Consider the following 17,314-nt stretch of genomic DNA (forward strand, 5'->3'; position numbering starts at 1 on the left):
CAGTTGAGCAAACATTTTCAAGGCAGGGCGATGTGGTTGTTTTTAAATACACTGTCTTCTAGTTCTTCTATGCTTTCACTGTAACATTCAACTGGGAGTGGCTAGACACAGTGTTTAGCCTCTTTTTTTGTGTGCTGCTTATCGTAAAAGTAGTAGAGTCCATGGCCACCATAATACGGTAGAGCCGGAGAATTATGGAAACAATGTTCATTAAAATGATTATTAATTTATTTTAAACATATATTTTATTCAACTAGCCAATGTAAACTATTTAAAAACGACAAACAAATCCTCATGCCCATTCTTTTCACGCACCTTGAACACTTTGTCAAGTACAGGTACAAAATGACCCGCTTTTTCATTCTGCTCCAGCCCATACATTTGCTGCATCCACATTTATTTATTTCTTTGCTGCATTGCATTGTTGCACACGTTCAAATCGCGTCTAATTTATTTTAGCTTCTTTTGTTGTTTTATTTTTACTTTCACAAGTTTTCGGACTTTCCGGGCTCACCTTGAATCTCATGTTTTGTATTTTTTTGCCACATGATGTGAAAAGGGATGGTGTCCTACCTGCATGCATCGAGCGACTTCAAATATACTTTTTTTCTTATTTTTACAAAAGCTAGATTGATGGCTTTTCAGTTATTTTCCAGTGTCTAAGGCGCACCAGAGTATAAGGTCCACACCCAAGGATAGGTGTCTTTTCAAACTTTGTCCATATATAAGATGCACCGGAGTATAAGGCGCTACAGTAGAGGCTGGGGTTACGCACGACTTCTTGTACAGGGTGAAATGGAGTCTGTGGCTGCTGACAGTAATTGCGAGACCTATTGTGGCTCAATATTACTTCACATATAAGGCGTACAAGGCGCAGAGTCATCTTTTGAAGAAAATGAAGACTTTTGGGTGCGCCTTATACACTGGGAAATTTAGTACAAACTACTGTCGTTTGCTACCAAGAGACGTTTCAGGTCGTTTGCTACCTCGTGAACAAAATATAACCAGTCCGCTTATCAGTCGTCACTCTGATCTTTTTCTGCCTCTGAACTCAATCAAGGATTGTTGTTTTTTTTCCCTCCTTCAGGAAAATCGTCATCAAGATTGGAAAGAAGAAGAAGCGAAAGCCAGACTCTTCCGAGGAAGAGTCAGATGAAGACCCTCCGCCTCGACACTCTTCAAGAGACTCGGTAAGAAAAAGGAGTGTAGACGGGTCATTTTTTTTCCCCCAAATCCATAGTGGACATACATACATGGCACAGATAGCAACTAAGTACTTTGAAGGTAAATGGAGTGGTAATAAAAGGGAGTGATTTGGCATTGTTTAATCCGGTCTCCTTTTAGTTTGCTTACCCATCATGCCTCCTGCTCTGGCTTTTAAAAAAATTGTGACAAAAATGTTGTCTGGTTGTTTGGGTTTAAACACCATTTTCGATTCCAGCTATGCAACATCTGAAATGTGTGTCTCATCCAAGCATTTCCATTGAGTGGTCTGTAAAACCAGAGAAACATCCACTTGCTTGATGCATTTCACAGCATAAACAACAATGCCTCGCACCCTCAACAGCATTTAAAAAATTGTAAACTGTCATTATTGCAAGACTTAATTCTGAAAATCCAGTTGGATTCAGTTCCCTTTACGTGTGTGGTTGCACATTCCGGTGGCTGAATACATTTTATACCAAATTAGCTCAAGAATAAAAATGATTCAAATTCATCTGTTGAGTTTTGAAACATGAGATGGTGTCATCTTCCTTTCATGACTTCCTCCTTAACAAAACACATATTATACACAATGCACGCAACACATTAAAAAAACACTGTTCACATAATTGTCCAAAATAATCAACTTTATGTATTTTATGAATGGACAACACTGCCATTTTGTCACAGTCTGTGAGATTATTGACTTCTGGTCAGTTTAGTTGGAGTTGTGAAGCATTATCCTTTCCAGGCAGGATTTTTATTGTTTCACCAACCTAATTAACTTTGTCTCAGTGGCATTTGTTTTTAATTAACAATATATCATTATGAGCAGGGTCTCGTGTGTTGATGCTGCGAGCAGTCACCCACGCGTATGTTACTAATAAATATCATGGCCAGGAAGAAAATGAACACAAATATATAATCTTTGCCACATTTATTGTTTAGTCATCGTGACTTCAGAATCGTTAGAAGTCACAACGACATATACTTAGAAGGGCCATTGTGATTAAAAAAAAACATGTGTTGTTACTCGGTCTATTTTTGATTACAGTGAACGGTTAAATCTCTAAACTCTGGGATGCTGTCGCCTTCTGAGTATAAAAAGCCAAAGCAAAAGTCCTATGAATGCTAACATGCTAACTGTTAGCATGTTAATTTATAGCAAGGTGGCAGCATGAGGAGAGAAAGTAGTAAGATCCAATTGGGTTTAACATCATTCCCAGGTATTACTCAGGTAGAATACTCAGGTATTCTTTCAAAATAAAGAAGAAAAAACATGGAGCTAACCAATGGAAAATTTTATCTCTTAATCTATTTATCTAGCTAGCTATCTAGCCAGGTAGCCAACTATCTATTTATTTATTTATTTATTTATTTGTTTATTCTTACATCTTGCTTTTCAGAAGAGACGCTCTAATCGTCAAGTGAAGAGGAAGAAGTATGCAGAGGAACTGGAGGCCAGGCTGTCAGATGAGGATGGCAAGGTGATCGTCAAAGCCAAGAAGGCCAACACGGTAGCATCTAAACAGCCTGCAGTGCAGCTCTTTGTGGTGAGTATTTGCCACTTGTGTCACTGTGTAGTCATTTTCACCTTTGGAACCGTTATACAAGGGTTAAAATAATTTACTCTCATGTATAAGGAGACGAAAATAAATTCCTAACTAGTTAATGTTGTGTACGTAAAGATTGCTGGTGTAAACTGTGCAAGCAGTGTTTTACAGTACGTTGACTTTCATAATAAAATTACACAATACGTAATAATACTCCAGTCTATAACATTGAAGTGTTTGGGGAAGTTCAGTCCAGAATTTTGTTGACAAGAAAATGTTCTATGCAATCCTGCTAGGCAAAAGAAGACATTGTTATTAATACTGCGATTGGGGAATAAGCAGTAAAATCCAGCTATTTTTGCACATCTTGGGGGGCGGCCATGTTGCCACCTGTTGTCGACTGAAAATGACATCACAGTTGCTCAGGGTTCAGGTCACAACCAATTGTTTTTCACCTTCAGAAAATAGCTGAGCCGTAATTGGTCATTATCTGACCCTGAATAATTGCAAGATTATCAGAGGAGAGACAAAATGGCCGCTCCATTCGATGCTTAAAAATAGCTGGATTTAGCTGCTTAATTCATATTCCACAATCATAATATTAATCAGAAGGTCATATATATATACATTATTATAAAGACAATTTAAAGGACAACAGACATCACTTTTTTGTTTCCTAACTGACATCAGAATCATCTTTATTGCCAAGTATGTAGAACACACAAGGAATTTGTTTCAGAAAATAAGAAAAACGTTTTATAGCATCTAAAATACCCAAAGTACGCAGTAGATTTGTAGTCTAATGCAAAACACAAATAAAAATGACTTAAAGTGTCCAAAACCTGCAAAAAAATTGAGCTGCGAATTGGGCATTTTCAGAAAGTCCCGCCCCCAGGTCGTGACGTCACGCCAAGTCGTTTTGCCTTGCTCGAGAATCAAAACGATGTCTTCAGATTCGGAGAATATGCTTTCTTGTTACACATCCAGTTATGAATATGATTCAAATAGTTCTGAAGAGGAAAGCATTGCATGTTTGCAATCGATTAAAGAATTTATTCTGTGTCATTTTGAGGCAATAGGGGGGGGGCAAATGTCGCACCCAACAAAACAGGCAGGAGATGGCGACAAAGCTCCGTGTGTAATAATAATACATGGGCTCCGTGTGTAATAATAATACATGGGCTCAATGGGCTCAAAATGTTTGTCACAACACACAAGGATTCACCATCGCATTATTTATGTGTTTTCCTTCTAATTTCGCCATCAACACGGATCAACACGAAGTTTTCAGACCAAACAAAGTACCGCAAAATGCATTGAGGTGATGCAAGGTATGTCCTTTCTCGCTCAGGGGCGTTCCTTCAGTGACGTAGGGTGAGGACTCGTCATCAACTCAAAAACAAGACTTCCGGAATATTCAGCGCGAGTCTTCAAACGTAAAATCAAGCTATATGTGGTGGAATCTTTGTAAAATACGCTCAGTAGAAGTCATTTGAAGCGATTTTACAAATTATAGACACAACTTGTCCGGAGACGTCGGTTGTCCTTTAAGGGTTGACTTCCCCTTTAACTATCGTGTGTGTCGTGTAAAAAATAAGTTACTCTCTGTAGAAGACTCGATGAAGCCCAAGTAAAACAATTCACACATTGATGGCATAAAGTTTATTAGGAAGGATCGAGGAGAGGGAATTGTTGAAAGTGAGTGAATGTGATAGTGAAATAAATTCTTTAGGGAGTAACTACTTTTAATAAGAGCTCAATTCCAAGGCAAAATGTTACAACCCCCATAAATTATTAATGGGCCCAAAATCACAATTTCACCCAAGGGGTTTTCTTTTAAACGACCTGTGTGAATTATGGTCACCACCAAGCGCAGATTTCGAATATTAAAATAACTCGTCTGAGCACTGACCGTTGTTGTTTTTTTTTTTCTTCTCATCTGCATGAAGGAAAATCCAAGTGAAGAAGACGCCGCTGTCGTTGACAAAATTATGTCCTCTCGCGTCAACAAGAAAGAGGTACCGCTCCGTTCTTTCCCTCTTGATCTGCGGTGATGTGTATGAAACCTGTCATCCGTGTGGTTAAATTGAGGCTTTATTTTTTTTCTTTCCTTATAACCCGTGTAGGTTTCTCCAGGTGTGCTGGTTGAAGTGGAAGAATTTTTTGTCAAGTACAAAAACTAGTAAGTTCTTCCAGTGATTATTTTTGTGTTCACTTTTTGTTCATTTTCAGAATCAGAATCATCTTTATTGCCAAGTATGTAGAACACACAAGGAATTTGTTTCCCGTAGAACACGCAGCACTAGTATCGTCGTCAAAAAAAAAACTGCTAAGTGGCACTATACAGTTCCATTTTGGCTACTGTTGAAAGAGTTCAAAGAATTAATGGCTTGGGGGAAGAAGCTGTTTAAATGTCTGCTGGATTTGGTGCGCATGGATCGGTAGCGCCTGCCTGAGGGGAGTAGCTGGAAAAGGTGGTGGGCAGGGTGCGGAGGGTCCAGTAGGATTTTCCGCGCCCTAGTTTGGATTCTTGCAGTGTGCAAGTCCTCGAGAGTGGGTAGGGCGGTACCAATGATTTTTTTCCGCCGTCCGAACTGTCCGTTTTGTGTTCATTTTTGAAAAAATGTCCATTTTATTTATGATTTATTTTTTGTTTCTTGCCAAATTTAGTTGAAAGTATGGAATGCACAGTATGTTGACTTTAAAACAGTATCAAGACAGCTCACAATGTACCCAAAAAATCCTCAACAAGAAAAGTCTGATTTGAAATTAGTTTTATTTCAAAATAAATGTTGTTCCTTTAAGTGTGGATGCTTAATTCATTCACTGCCATTCCCGAATGTATTCAGAAACTGAAACTATGCGGTGGAGCGCCATTCCCGAATTTGTTTGGGTTTTGATTTTTCTTGCTTGGATGACTATAAAGCGCTGGCCAGACCTCTGTCACTGTTTTCCCTTCCACGAGGGGGCACCATTTATGTTAGCGCTTTGTTCTAGCTTCCACTGTTGTTAAAGCGCTATCTAAAACATTATGCAAGTATCGCATTGTATTATGAACAGCCGCTCTCATTTCAAACTCATATAACTCCAGACCCATATAATTTAGGAATTCTGATGAATGAAGAGAGTCTATGGCCGGGGTCGGGAACCTTTTTGACTAAGAGAGCCATAAAAGTAAAACATTTAGAAATGCTTTCCAGTGAGAGGCACGCACACACGCACACACATGCACGCAAACACGCACGCACGTGATTTCAACAGAATGTCAGATTATTTAAAATAACTTTGTGATAATACTCACCATTAATATGAATATTTTTTTCCGTTCCTTATGATTGGTAAAAAAAATCGGGCCAAACGATCGGAATGAAAGTCAACTTGCGGAGTCCATAGGTGAAGCTACTGTTTGTTAGCCTGCACACTGCTCATTAGCTTGCACGCTTTCTTTCTGCGGTCTCTCATAGAAGTATTTTGATGCTAACATTAGCATGGGGCTTGTGAAAGTGCCACTGATATTCAACTGTTTCATTCATGGGATTGTTTCATTGCAAATTAGAATCACGGCAGAACTTTTTCTCTCCACAAAGGCGAATCCTTTCGTCCATTTAACCTGAAATGTGCGATACTCGTCTTTTTTTTTTTACTCGTCAGGCTTATTTAAAAGGTGGGGTTTACCTGTTTTGGCATTAACGGCCATAGGTCAGTATCATCCAATCAAAATTGCGCTTTGCGCCAACTGACGCCCAAGCAGGAAAGGAACAGCGAAAAAGCGAGAATATGTATTTAGTTTTATAGGTGAGCCAGATGCAAACATCAAAAGAGCCATATATGGCTCACGAGCCATAGATTCCCAACACCTAGTCTAAGGTTTCTTACATTCAATGCAGCATTGAATGTTTATGTAGTCCTAAAACTCAATATTTTGTGGTTATTGGAATTCGAGTGACAATGACAAAAACCCTGGCACTGAAGTAGACACATTTTTGCATGTCTGACAGTGAATGAGTTAATGTTATGAAACCAATAATCAGAATAATGTTGGTCATACTCTTTCGTTACTAATTAGGATTGCTGCCGTGTGTGTTTGTCTGTGTGTGTGCGTAGCTCCTATCTCCACTGCGAGTGGGCCACGGAGGGCCAACTGGAAAAGGACAAGAGGATCCAGCAGAAGATCAAACGTTTCAAGATTAAACAGGCGCAGCGGGCACTCTTCTTCGCCGACGTAAGGCCGACGTACACTTCAAACGCGGGTGTATGCATGTGTGTGTTATCTCTTGCGTGCTTACAAATATGCTGTGAAGCAAATGTGTGTAGGTTCAGAGGCATCTTCGCTTGCTTTGTGTGCGGACACATCTGTGTATGCCTGTTGACTCCAGATGGCGAGTAGGCGAGAGTTGATTCGCTCCCTTTGTCTCCCTCTTGTGATTCCCAGATGGAAGAAGAGCTTTACAACCCGGATTATGTCGAGGTGGACCGTGTGCTCGAAGTGTCTTATTGCGAGGAAAAGGACACGGGAGAGGTAAAGGGAGTCCTTTCATTTAATTCTTGTCATGTGGATTGTGGTGAAAGTGATTCTTTACATGTCACATTTCCTTGGAGAATGGACAGTTGTGACCAATCATTACTATCATATATTATTTATTATTATAATTATTATCATTATTTTTTTCCAAACTGAAGCTGATAAATATTTGAACTAGTGTATCAATCAATCTTTGTTACTTATGATAAAATGTCACTTTCATAAACACCAACGTCATCTTCTACTAAGCGGTACGGAAAATGATCTATTTAGCTGTATTTCCACATAGCCTCCCTGATTTGGTCATGCTAATCGTGAAAGGAAATAGTTATATAATTTACTCGTGTTTGGTAATCATATCTGCTAGTTCTGTCTTTGACATTTTTGTGACTTTTTTTTTTTACCCCTACTGAATGAAGCACACCGTCTTTTATGCCTGACAAGTAGCCCAAGGCCACGCTAACGGGCTCTCCGGCAGGCCTTTTGTTGGCGCTATGAAAGCACTCACTTACCCGCGTGTCCGCCGGCAGGAAGTGATCTACTACCTGGTGAAGTGGTGCTCGCTGCCGTACGAGGACAGCACCTGGGAGTTGAAGGACGATGTGGATCAGAGCAAAATAGAAGAGTTCGAACAACTGCAGACAGCTAAACCGGACTCGCGCAGAGTGGTGAGTGGAGTGCAATACACAGCTCATAGTATTTTTTTAATCAATTACAGGGGAAATAAATTTGGTCCTGGGCTTTTACTTGTATATCTTAAAATATTACTTTCCTTTTCAATATGATGATTGCACACATTTGTCAAATCCACTTATATTACCATATTTTCCGGTGTATAAGGCGCACCGGAGTATAAAGTGAACCCCCAATGAATATTGTATTTTCTTTTTCCATTACTTTTTCCATATATGAGGCACACTGGACTATTAGGAGCACCTTCAATGAATGAAAAAAAAAATCCAAATATATAAATTTACAGTTAATTTAAGTTTTCAGTTAAGTTAAGTTTAATTTAAGTTACAGTAACATTTAAGTTTTTCCCAATATAAGGCACACCACATTATAAGGTGCTACAGTAGAGGCTTGAGTTACGCACTACTTCTTCTACAGGGAGAAAAGGAGTCCATGGCTGCTCACAGTAGTTGCGAGACCTGTTGTAGCTTAATGTTACTTCACATATAAGGCGCACCTGCGTATAAGGCGCAGGGTCATCTTTTGAAGACAAAAAAGGTGTTTGCGTGCACCTTATACACCAGAAAATATGGTAATCACTAACAATCCATTTAGTACAGGTTTCAATAAATGTATATATATTTTTACATTTATTCCCCTCTGACATGATACTAAATCTACTGTCTTCAAGCTGCTTTATGCTGAACCATAATAATAACAATACGTCCCCTGTAGGAGCGACCCCCAGCCAACCTGTGGAAGAAGAGGGAGCAATCACGCCAATACAGAAATGGCAACAGCCTCAGGGATTACCAGCTGGAGGGGGTCAACTGGTTACTGTTCAACTGGTACAACAGGTCAGTTTCAAGCATCAGACTGTTTACGTGCTTTCAGATGCTGATTTTTTTGGTTCGCACTGAGGATTTTCACTACTGCAAAAAAAACAAAACATAATTGTGGTGCAAAGATTCTGTTCATCATCTTGTAGTTTTCTGCTACATAATCATTCTTGGACAATCTTTCAGCACAGCGTAATGGAACTCTTTTACAACGTGCACAAATTAAAATTTAGAAATCATCTTCAGAGGTGGTTTATGTGCTTTGTTGGGGACATTCCATTCAGTTTAAACTGCTGAAGAAAAATCTGGAAAAAATAAAGAATAATGATAATTAACAAGAATTTAATCTTATCAATTTACAAAGATTTAGCTACATGAAATACCCAATATTTTTTTTCCTACTCTGGAGTGTCCCAACCAATATCACACATCTGGACCAGGAACATTTGATTCAGCTTGCTTTTGCAAATTTTCAAACCAAATGAACCACAACAAACTGCTAAATAAACACGCCTATGAATATTGGAACAGACACAGTATATAATAAAAACATTTGGTTTAAACATCAGTCCATATTTTTTCCTTGAATTGAGTATTGCCTTCAGGCAGCTTCATGAAAATGTAAATGGCCCCTGACAGGAAAAAAGGTTGACGTACTTATGCCAGTGAGTATAGATTCAGACGTCTGATAATAAATATGAAATTACATTTTCTGTCAGCTGTTGTCCCTGCTCTCATTTAAGAGCTGTAGCATTTCCTCATTTCCGAAACGTACCATTTTCTGTTTTCACCCACCGTCGAAAAGCGAGGCCGGCCTAATACACCTGGAATACACACTCCATTATGCATGTGATACATTTGAGCGCGCAGGAGTATTGCATGCCCACGCGGAGCGATTTGTCAGCAGCGGAAGACTGCTTGAACAACCGGTGGGAATAACGGTGTGTTCGCCCCATCCTCTGGAGAGCTGTAGAAATGTTACACAAAGGAGCTTGTGATTATGCTTTTCTCTTTAGTCTTTTAATATCATTTTCTTTGTTGTTATTTTTAACTCTTGATGTGTTTTAATTTGTGTTTGAGGCAGTGCAATAATTCGACACTCACTTCTTTAAACAGAGCCGTTTTTATTCTTGGCATGAGCATGTTTCCTTTAACTGATTCACTGCCAGACATGTGCAAAAATGTGTCCACTCCAGTGCCAGGGTTTTTGTCATTGTCACTCAAATTCCAGGACCCAGAATATTGATTACATAAACATTCAATGCAGCGTGAGAATCCTTAGACTCTCTTCTTTCATCAGAACAAAAAGAGTTAATTGAGCTTGAAATGAGGGCGGCTGTCCAAAATGCAATGCAAAACACATATTGGTTTATATAGCATTTTAACAACAGCTGAAGCCGAACAAAGTGCCGACATGGAAAAAACGGAAACACTGCCCCAATGTGGAAGGGAAAAACATTGCCGGAGGCCATGGCCATCGCTTTATCGGCACCCAAACAACAATAAACAAAACCGATCAAATTTGGGAAAGGCGCTCTACATCATATTTTCAATTTCAGAATAAATTCAGGAATGGCAGTGAACGAGTTAATTATTCATAACTGGTGTTCAGTCAGTTTACTAATCTTGTGTTATTTTAAATAGGATCATCAGTGTGTTGACATACAGAAACCTGAGCAGGACAAATACAGGGCAAAATATTATAATATACTATTTAATTGGTTCATAATTCGAATGAGAATTGATAAAAAGGATAACATGCGAACAGTCGGTATGCTAACTTCTAGCCAGACAAAAAGTAAGATTGAAAAGGCATTTCAGATTTTGTATCATTCCATCCAGTGAAGTACTATTTTGAATGACAATTGAAATTATGCTCACAAAGCTAACTTTGAGCACAATAGCTCTAAGACAGAGCCATAAAAAGTTATGTGATCTAGTCAGTATTTGTAGCGACAGTTGGATAGTTGGTATCTTAACAAAATTGCAAGTCTTTAATTTCTCGTCATCATCTTTAGGCGTAACTGCATTTTAGCCGACGAGATGGGCCTGGGTAAGACCATCCAGTCCATCACCTTCCTGGAGGAGATCTACCGTGTGGGTATCAAGGCACCTTTCCTCATCATCGCCCCGCTGTCTACCATCGCCAACTGGGAGCGCGAGTTCCGCACGTGGACGCACATGAATGTCATTGTGTACCATGGCAGTGTTGTCAGCAGGCAAATGCTACAGCAGTACGAGATGTACTTTAGGGACTCGCAGGTAATCATGAACATTGTTTAAAACTGTTTCTTAGGTAGCCGTATGGTTATCTGGTTTTCCAGCACTTTTTCAGTGTAATGTAATACAAAAAAACATTTATGTTCAGTTCACGACTGTGATTTGAAGACTAAAGTGTCCAGCAATGCGAATGTTTCTTTACGTTTCGAATGTGGAACTGTCGCAGCTTGGAATTGAAGTGGATTTACGTGGGACAGGAGATGTGAGACAATCTCTTGGTCAATTGATGCTACAGCTTCGTCTTTGCTTTCTAAACTTAGCTTGTAGCAGACGTGCATGACATCCCTGATCCACTAGTGAAAATGAGGCTTTCATCTAAAACTGGTTTTGAAGAAAGTGCTAAATATATAAGACTGTGCCGTCGCATTGTTATTTTGTTTTGTTTTTGACTAAAATGGCGCCACAAGAGTATTTAGTTTTTGCTGCTGAAAAATGTACATTTCTCCAATGTGACACGAATAATACAATACAATACAATACAATACAATAAAATACAACACCTTCCCTTTGACTAGTCCAATGTTGAGAAATATATAAATGGGGCCGATACGACCAGTCAGACTTTAGTTCGCTGACGAAGCCTCTTGGATAGGAGGCGAAACGTCCGAAACCTTCACTTTTGTACAGATGACGGCTGAAGAAACCTTCTCATCGATGGACCACTCCTGTACGACTGAGAGCTTACACAGACGTAATGTTGAGAAAGGTGATTATGCCTCTCGTGTACCTCCGACTGACACTTATCCAGCATTTGAGCTGTGACATTGTCGGTCATGTGATGGCTTAGCATTCTGAAAAATCGACAAAGCTGTTGAGACGCAGAGCAAAGCCGCCACCTCACCATGATGTCAGCGCATGCTCTGAGGTGGGGGTAGCACTTTTTCAGCGCCTCTCGGTCTTGTCTGTTTTGCGAAAGAGGCTGATGTATAATCAAGTGGGCCTCCAGAGGTCCGTTGTCAAGGCGATGGTAACAAATGCAGAGGCGAAGCGAATCGATGCTTACTCGTACGTGCTGAAAAATAAGCAATCCTGTGGGTGGGAGTAGGATAGGTGCAGGGTTACGTCTCTCCTGTGGCGAAATACAATTGCAAACTGTCAAATTAGCTTTTAACTAAAAGGGTGGACCGCTCTTGTCTTCTTTTGTTGTTATTTAAAGGGCCGAGTGATACGAGGCGCCTACAAGTTCCAGGCGGTCATCACCACGTTTGAAATGATCCTGGGGGGCTGTCCTGAGCTCAACGCCATTGAGTGGCGTTGTGTCATCATTGATGAGGCGCACCGCCTCAAGAACAAGAACTGCAAGTTGCTGGAAGGCTTTAAGCTCATGAGCCTGGTAGGCCTTACTTTCAAAGTAACTTTCTTTGTTGCTAGCTACATGCTACAGTGGGCCCTCAAGGTGATCCAGATCCTCTCCTCAAGTACAAATTCTGGGAACGTAGTGTGACTCCGCCACCTCACTTCAACTTTCAAATACTTAGCGACAATAAAGAAAAACAGATAAAGATTTTATTTTTAAAAAAATCAGTCCGCCATTTTCACATGCCCGATAAAAAAGAATGACAATGGATGTTTACAAAATTGACAGTTTCCTGGACACTGTTACTGCTTTCCTATTAGCTAGGTCTCTGCACCATTTTGTGGCATCTTAAAGCGTTATTTAACTCGTTCGCTGCCAGACAATGTGCAAAAATGCGTCTACTCCAGTGCCAGGGTTTTTGTCATTTTCACTCAAATTGCAGGACCCACAGGCATATATTGAGCTCTAAGACAGAGCTCAATACCCATATTGAGTTTTCGGACTACATAAACATTCAATGCAACGTAAGAAATCTTAGACTCTTATTTCATTAGAAAAAAAGAGTTAATTCTTAAATTATATGAGTCTGGGATTATCCGAGTTTTAAACGGGGGCGACTGTACAAACGTAAAATGCTGCCCCGTCGTGGTAGGGAAAACCATTGCCAGAGGTCTGACCAGCGCTTTATCGGCACCCCATCCTGCAAGAAACACCAAAACTCGAACAAATTTGGGAATGGAGCTCCACCTCATGCTTTCAATTCCCGAATAAATACGGGAATGGCAGTGAATGAGTTAATATGGAGAAAAACAAAAATATGTTAGTTACATTAACTGTAATATAATAAACGAAGACCAAAAAGAGTGTTTATTGAAAGCCATCCAGGCTGCTTTTGGTACATTACACCCACGTCAACTATAATAAAGTTGTCAGGCCCTTGGATACAAATTAGCTCCAGGGGTCGTTCGCGCTGTTTAGTACAATCAAGCTCAGTCATTCGTATCGTATGTCATATGACGCTAACATGAGCGATTTTGCTTCCGTTTGTATCAGGAGCACAAGGTGCTACTGACGGGCACTCCTCTCCAAAACACAGTGGAGGAACTGTTCAGCCTGCTGCATTTCCTGGAGCCGGCACGTTTCCCGTCGGAGAACAACTTCATGCAGGAGTTTGGAGACCTCAAGACTGAAGAACAGGTGAGTTTGGAATCCCCGAGTCAAATGGCCAACATCCTGTTCAATTTCATCATCATACTGTATCAAACAAACCTGAGGCAAGAGAAACATCCTCCTTTTTTCCTTATCTAGTGTGCTTGTCCCCAAGTGTGCGAAATGAACCCACAAGCACACGATGGCTGCTGATTAGCTGTGTTAAGCAGGCTTAGTTGGAAATTCTTCAGTACTATAACATTCATAAAAGTTTTAGTGATGGTGACAGTTTGACCCCAGATCAGATTAATTTCGATTGGTAAGCAAGCGGATTCCATTTTATTTACATTACTCATTGTGTCATTATGGATCTCTGCACTGAGAAACGGGGATGAAGGGTAACACCGTGATGAAATTCGTAATTAGCATTCTTAAACGAATATTGATTTTGGTGTGTGAGTTAGCGTCTGTGGGCTGTCTCCTGCCTATTTTTTTTTCCATTTTTGATCACTTTATAAGACTTGTTTTTGTAGGCAAGCTCGTGACAATGTCTGTGTGTGTTTTGTTTTTCTTTGTCTGGAATGGTGCGCTTTGGAAAGTGGAAAAACAAGACTCATATGTTGTTCCGTTAGCAGCAAGCGCAGCAGTGAACATTTCGAGCCTGAGTGTTTTCCTGCCATCCTCCAGGCGTCTGTATGCCGTTTGTTTACAATCGAGACTGAGCGCCTGCACAATAACACAAGGGGATAACAATGCAATATACTGGAGAACTCACACTTTTATTTCAGTATTTACTTTTTAGCCTCACATAGACCTTTTTAAATTTAAATTTAAATTTAGTTTATATTTTAATTGTCCAGCACTTCATGTTATTTTGTTTAAATCCTTTACTTTTTATGGTGACATTTTTTTAATTAAGGGAATGTCAAGTCAAATAACAATAATGTTCATTGACATCACTAGTCCAAATCGGGTGTACAGTAGATTATTACTTTAGTGTTTAGTGGAATCGGAATGAAAACGAATGACATTTTAAGCAACACTGCCACCTACTGTCAACTGAAATAGATGTCAAAAATGCCCATGAGCTTACCTTGTGAGAAGTTTCCCTGTTAGAGATCATGTGACGTGTATTGTCTTTATTTTTTCATGAAAAAGTGATGTCGCTTTCTTAACAGCGCACTGTTTACTGTTAAAGGAGTAGTCATTACCCGACATTTCATTTGAAATTAAAATGATTTAATTGGTTGTGACCTGAACACTGAGCAACTGTGATGTCATATTCAGTTGACAGCGAGTGACAAAATGGTTGCCTATCAGGTGCATACAAACTGGTGGATTTTTTCACTGAATTCATATTCCACAAAGGCAAAAATAATCAATGTTTAGACTAGTGGCTGCGCAAAGAATGCGTTATTGTTATTATATTGTAGGTTTTTTCCACGGTTGATATATAGTTGACCAAGAATCTAAGGAAAATGAACATCTAACCAAATTTAAAGTAAAGTACAATATGTCCTGAAATATGTACTAACTGTAGTTTGACTAACAACGTATGTGCAATCCTAACAAAAATGTAAGCCATATCTTTTCTGTTCTGGTTGCCCCGGTGTTTTTTCAATGTCCAAATTCACTGGAAATTCTGTAAAAATAATTTCTCACAAGGTATCATTGTTCATTCATTGGTCAACAGGTACAAAAGCTGCAGGGAATTCTTAAGCCAATGATGCTGCGGCGTTTGAAGGAGGATGTGGAGAAGAAACTGGCACCCAAAGAGGAAACCATCATCGAAGTGGAGCTCACCAACATTCAGAAGAAGTACTATCGTGCCATCCTGGAGAAGAATTTCTCCTTCCTGGCCAAGGGAGCAGGCCAGGCCAACATGCCCAACTTGGTCAACACCATGATGGAATTGAGGAAGTGTTGCAACCACCCCTACCTCATCAAAGGTAAAACCGGATCCCCAAAATGAGACATGGATCATGAAGCAAATGGCATCTGTGTTCTTTTCAGGGGCAGAAGAGAAGATCCTTGAAGACTTCAGGGAGGTTTATAGCCCTGCTGCCCTGGACTTCCACTTGCAAGCCATGGTGCAGTCTGCCGGGAAGCTGGTTCTCATCGACAAACTGCTCCCCAAGATGAAAGCCGGCGGGCACAAGGTTCTTATCTTCTCCCAAATGGTGCGCTGCCTGGATATATTGGAAGACTACCTCATTCAGAGAAGGTATTTATCAGTGTCGAGGTCCGGAAGGGAATTTAACGTACGCGCTTGTTGTGCAAATGTACAGTAAAGTCTCGTTATATCGATATTCAAGGGAGTCCGAAAAAATATCGATATAACCGGGACTATCGCTATATCCGACCCTGTTTGCATGTAATTTTCTCCGTGCGTGCATAGAAATAGTATCGATATAACCGGGACTATCGATATATCTGATATCGATATAACGAGACTTTACTGTATTAGTTTATTTATTTATTGCCATGGAAACCATGGGCAGAGCAGTAGAACAAATAAATCAGGTTCTCATTGACCCCCCTCTATATTCTTAGGTACTTGTACGAGCGGATAGACGGTCGCGTTCGCGGGAACCTGCGCCAGGCGGCCATCGACCGCTTCAGCAAGCCCGACTCAGACCGCTTCGTTTTTCTGTTGTGCACACGAGCCGGTGGCCTGGGGATCAACTTGACAGCAGCGGACACCTGCATCATTTTTGATTCTGACTGGAACCCACAGAACGACCTCCAGGTAAGCCTGGTGTCAGTTGTCCAATCAAATTATTGCAACATGTTAGACTACTTTCATCCGAACAAAATCTTTTATTTGGTTCTGGAGTAATATGAGGTGCAAGGCAAATATAGCCCATTCGTGGAAGGCGAAAATATATTGATATATTGGTATAACCAGCACTTTATCGGCACCCCGCGCAAGAAAAACCAAAACCCAAAGAAATTCGTCATATTTTCAATTCCCAAATAAATTCCGGAATGGCAGTCTTCTTTTCCATTTGGCTCTTCCCTTCAAGGGGTTGCCACAGCGAATAAGTGTCATTCACCTTCAAAGGTTTGATTCACATGTTTGTTTTGGCCAAGCTTTTACATCGGATGCCCTTCCTGACACAACCATCTGTATTTATCCGGGCTTGGGACCGGCACAAGAAGACACTGGCTTGTGTCCCTTTGTGGCTACAGAACAAGCAACTCTATGCATTTAATAAAGATGAAGATGCTCAGTAATGGCAGCAAATGAGTCAATTTCTTGGAATCGTAAATACAATTGAAATTCAGCCAATTTTTTTATTCATGAACCCTGACAGAATAATTCAAATGTTATCATATGAATCATTCAGTTCACTACAACTTAGAAAATGTCTTTCTGCCTAATCGTGAGATTTGCATCCATCGAATAATGACATAAAAATGTAGTGTGCCATTTCCATCGACTAAATCGTATACTCCAAGAATATCACTTTCATTTCTCAATCATACGGCAGACAATATCGTTGCATGATTATTATTTTTTTTTTTGAACTTCTGTATTTGCACAGGCACAGGCTCGCTGCCATCGGATTGGTCAGAACAAGGCGGTGAAGGTGTACCGCTTGATTACCAGGAACTCGTACGAGAGAGAAATGTTTGACCGCGCCAGTCTCAAACTGGGTTTGGACAAAGCGGTTTTGCAGAGCATGAGCGGCCGCGACAACAGCTTGGGAGGAGGCGCCGCTGGTGGAGCAGGAGGCACTGGGGGTGGGGTGAGTCATGAGAATTGGATTTTTTTATAATAATAATCATCATCATA

The 17,314-nt window shown here is 40.2% G+C and overlaps 1 protein-coding gene across 6 annotated transcripts in view; it reads left to right on the top strand.

Annotated features, from left to right (window-relative positions):
• Nucleotides 1-17,314, top strand: part of chd9 (chromodomain helicase DNA binding protein 9) — a 76,388-nt gene that overhangs the window by 34,911 nt on the left and 24,163 nt on the right. For all 6 annotated transcript variants that reach the window (XM_088992989.1, XM_088992990.1, XM_088992991.1 and 3 more), the window contains 15 exons: nucleotides 1,088-1,190; nucleotides 2,610-2,756; nucleotides 4,706-4,774; nucleotides 4,883-4,938; nucleotides 6,861-6,978; nucleotides 7,189-7,275; nucleotides 7,809-7,946; nucleotides 8,686-8,807; nucleotides 10,808-11,051; nucleotides 12,226-12,402; nucleotides 13,420-13,563; nucleotides 15,209-15,464; nucleotides 15,529-15,739; nucleotides 16,069-16,264; nucleotides 17,064-17,267. In XM_088992989.1, coding sequence (XP_088849115.1) covers nucleotides 1,088-1,190; nucleotides 2,610-2,756; nucleotides 4,706-4,774; nucleotides 4,883-4,938; nucleotides 6,861-6,978; nucleotides 7,189-7,275; nucleotides 7,809-7,946; nucleotides 8,686-8,807; nucleotides 10,808-11,051; nucleotides 12,226-12,402; nucleotides 13,420-13,563; nucleotides 15,209-15,464; nucleotides 15,529-15,739; nucleotides 16,069-16,264; nucleotides 17,064-17,267 — 2,272 coding nt within the window. The remainder of the gene's footprint in view (nucleotides 1-1,087; nucleotides 1,191-2,609; nucleotides 2,757-4,705; nucleotides 4,775-4,882; nucleotides 4,939-6,860; nucleotides 6,979-7,188; nucleotides 7,276-7,808; nucleotides 7,947-8,685; nucleotides 8,808-10,807; nucleotides 11,052-12,225; nucleotides 12,403-13,419; nucleotides 13,564-15,208; nucleotides 15,465-15,528; nucleotides 15,740-16,068; nucleotides 16,265-17,063; nucleotides 17,268-17,314) is intronic.

Source organism: Hippocampus bargibanti, linkage group LG03, assembly GCF_051943395.1.
Source record: "Hippocampus bargibanti isolate YZ-2025 linkage group LG03, ASM5194339v1, whole genome shotgun sequence".
NCBI lineage: Eukaryota > Metazoa > Chordata > Actinopteri > Syngnathiformes > Syngnathidae > Hippocampus > Hippocampus bargibanti.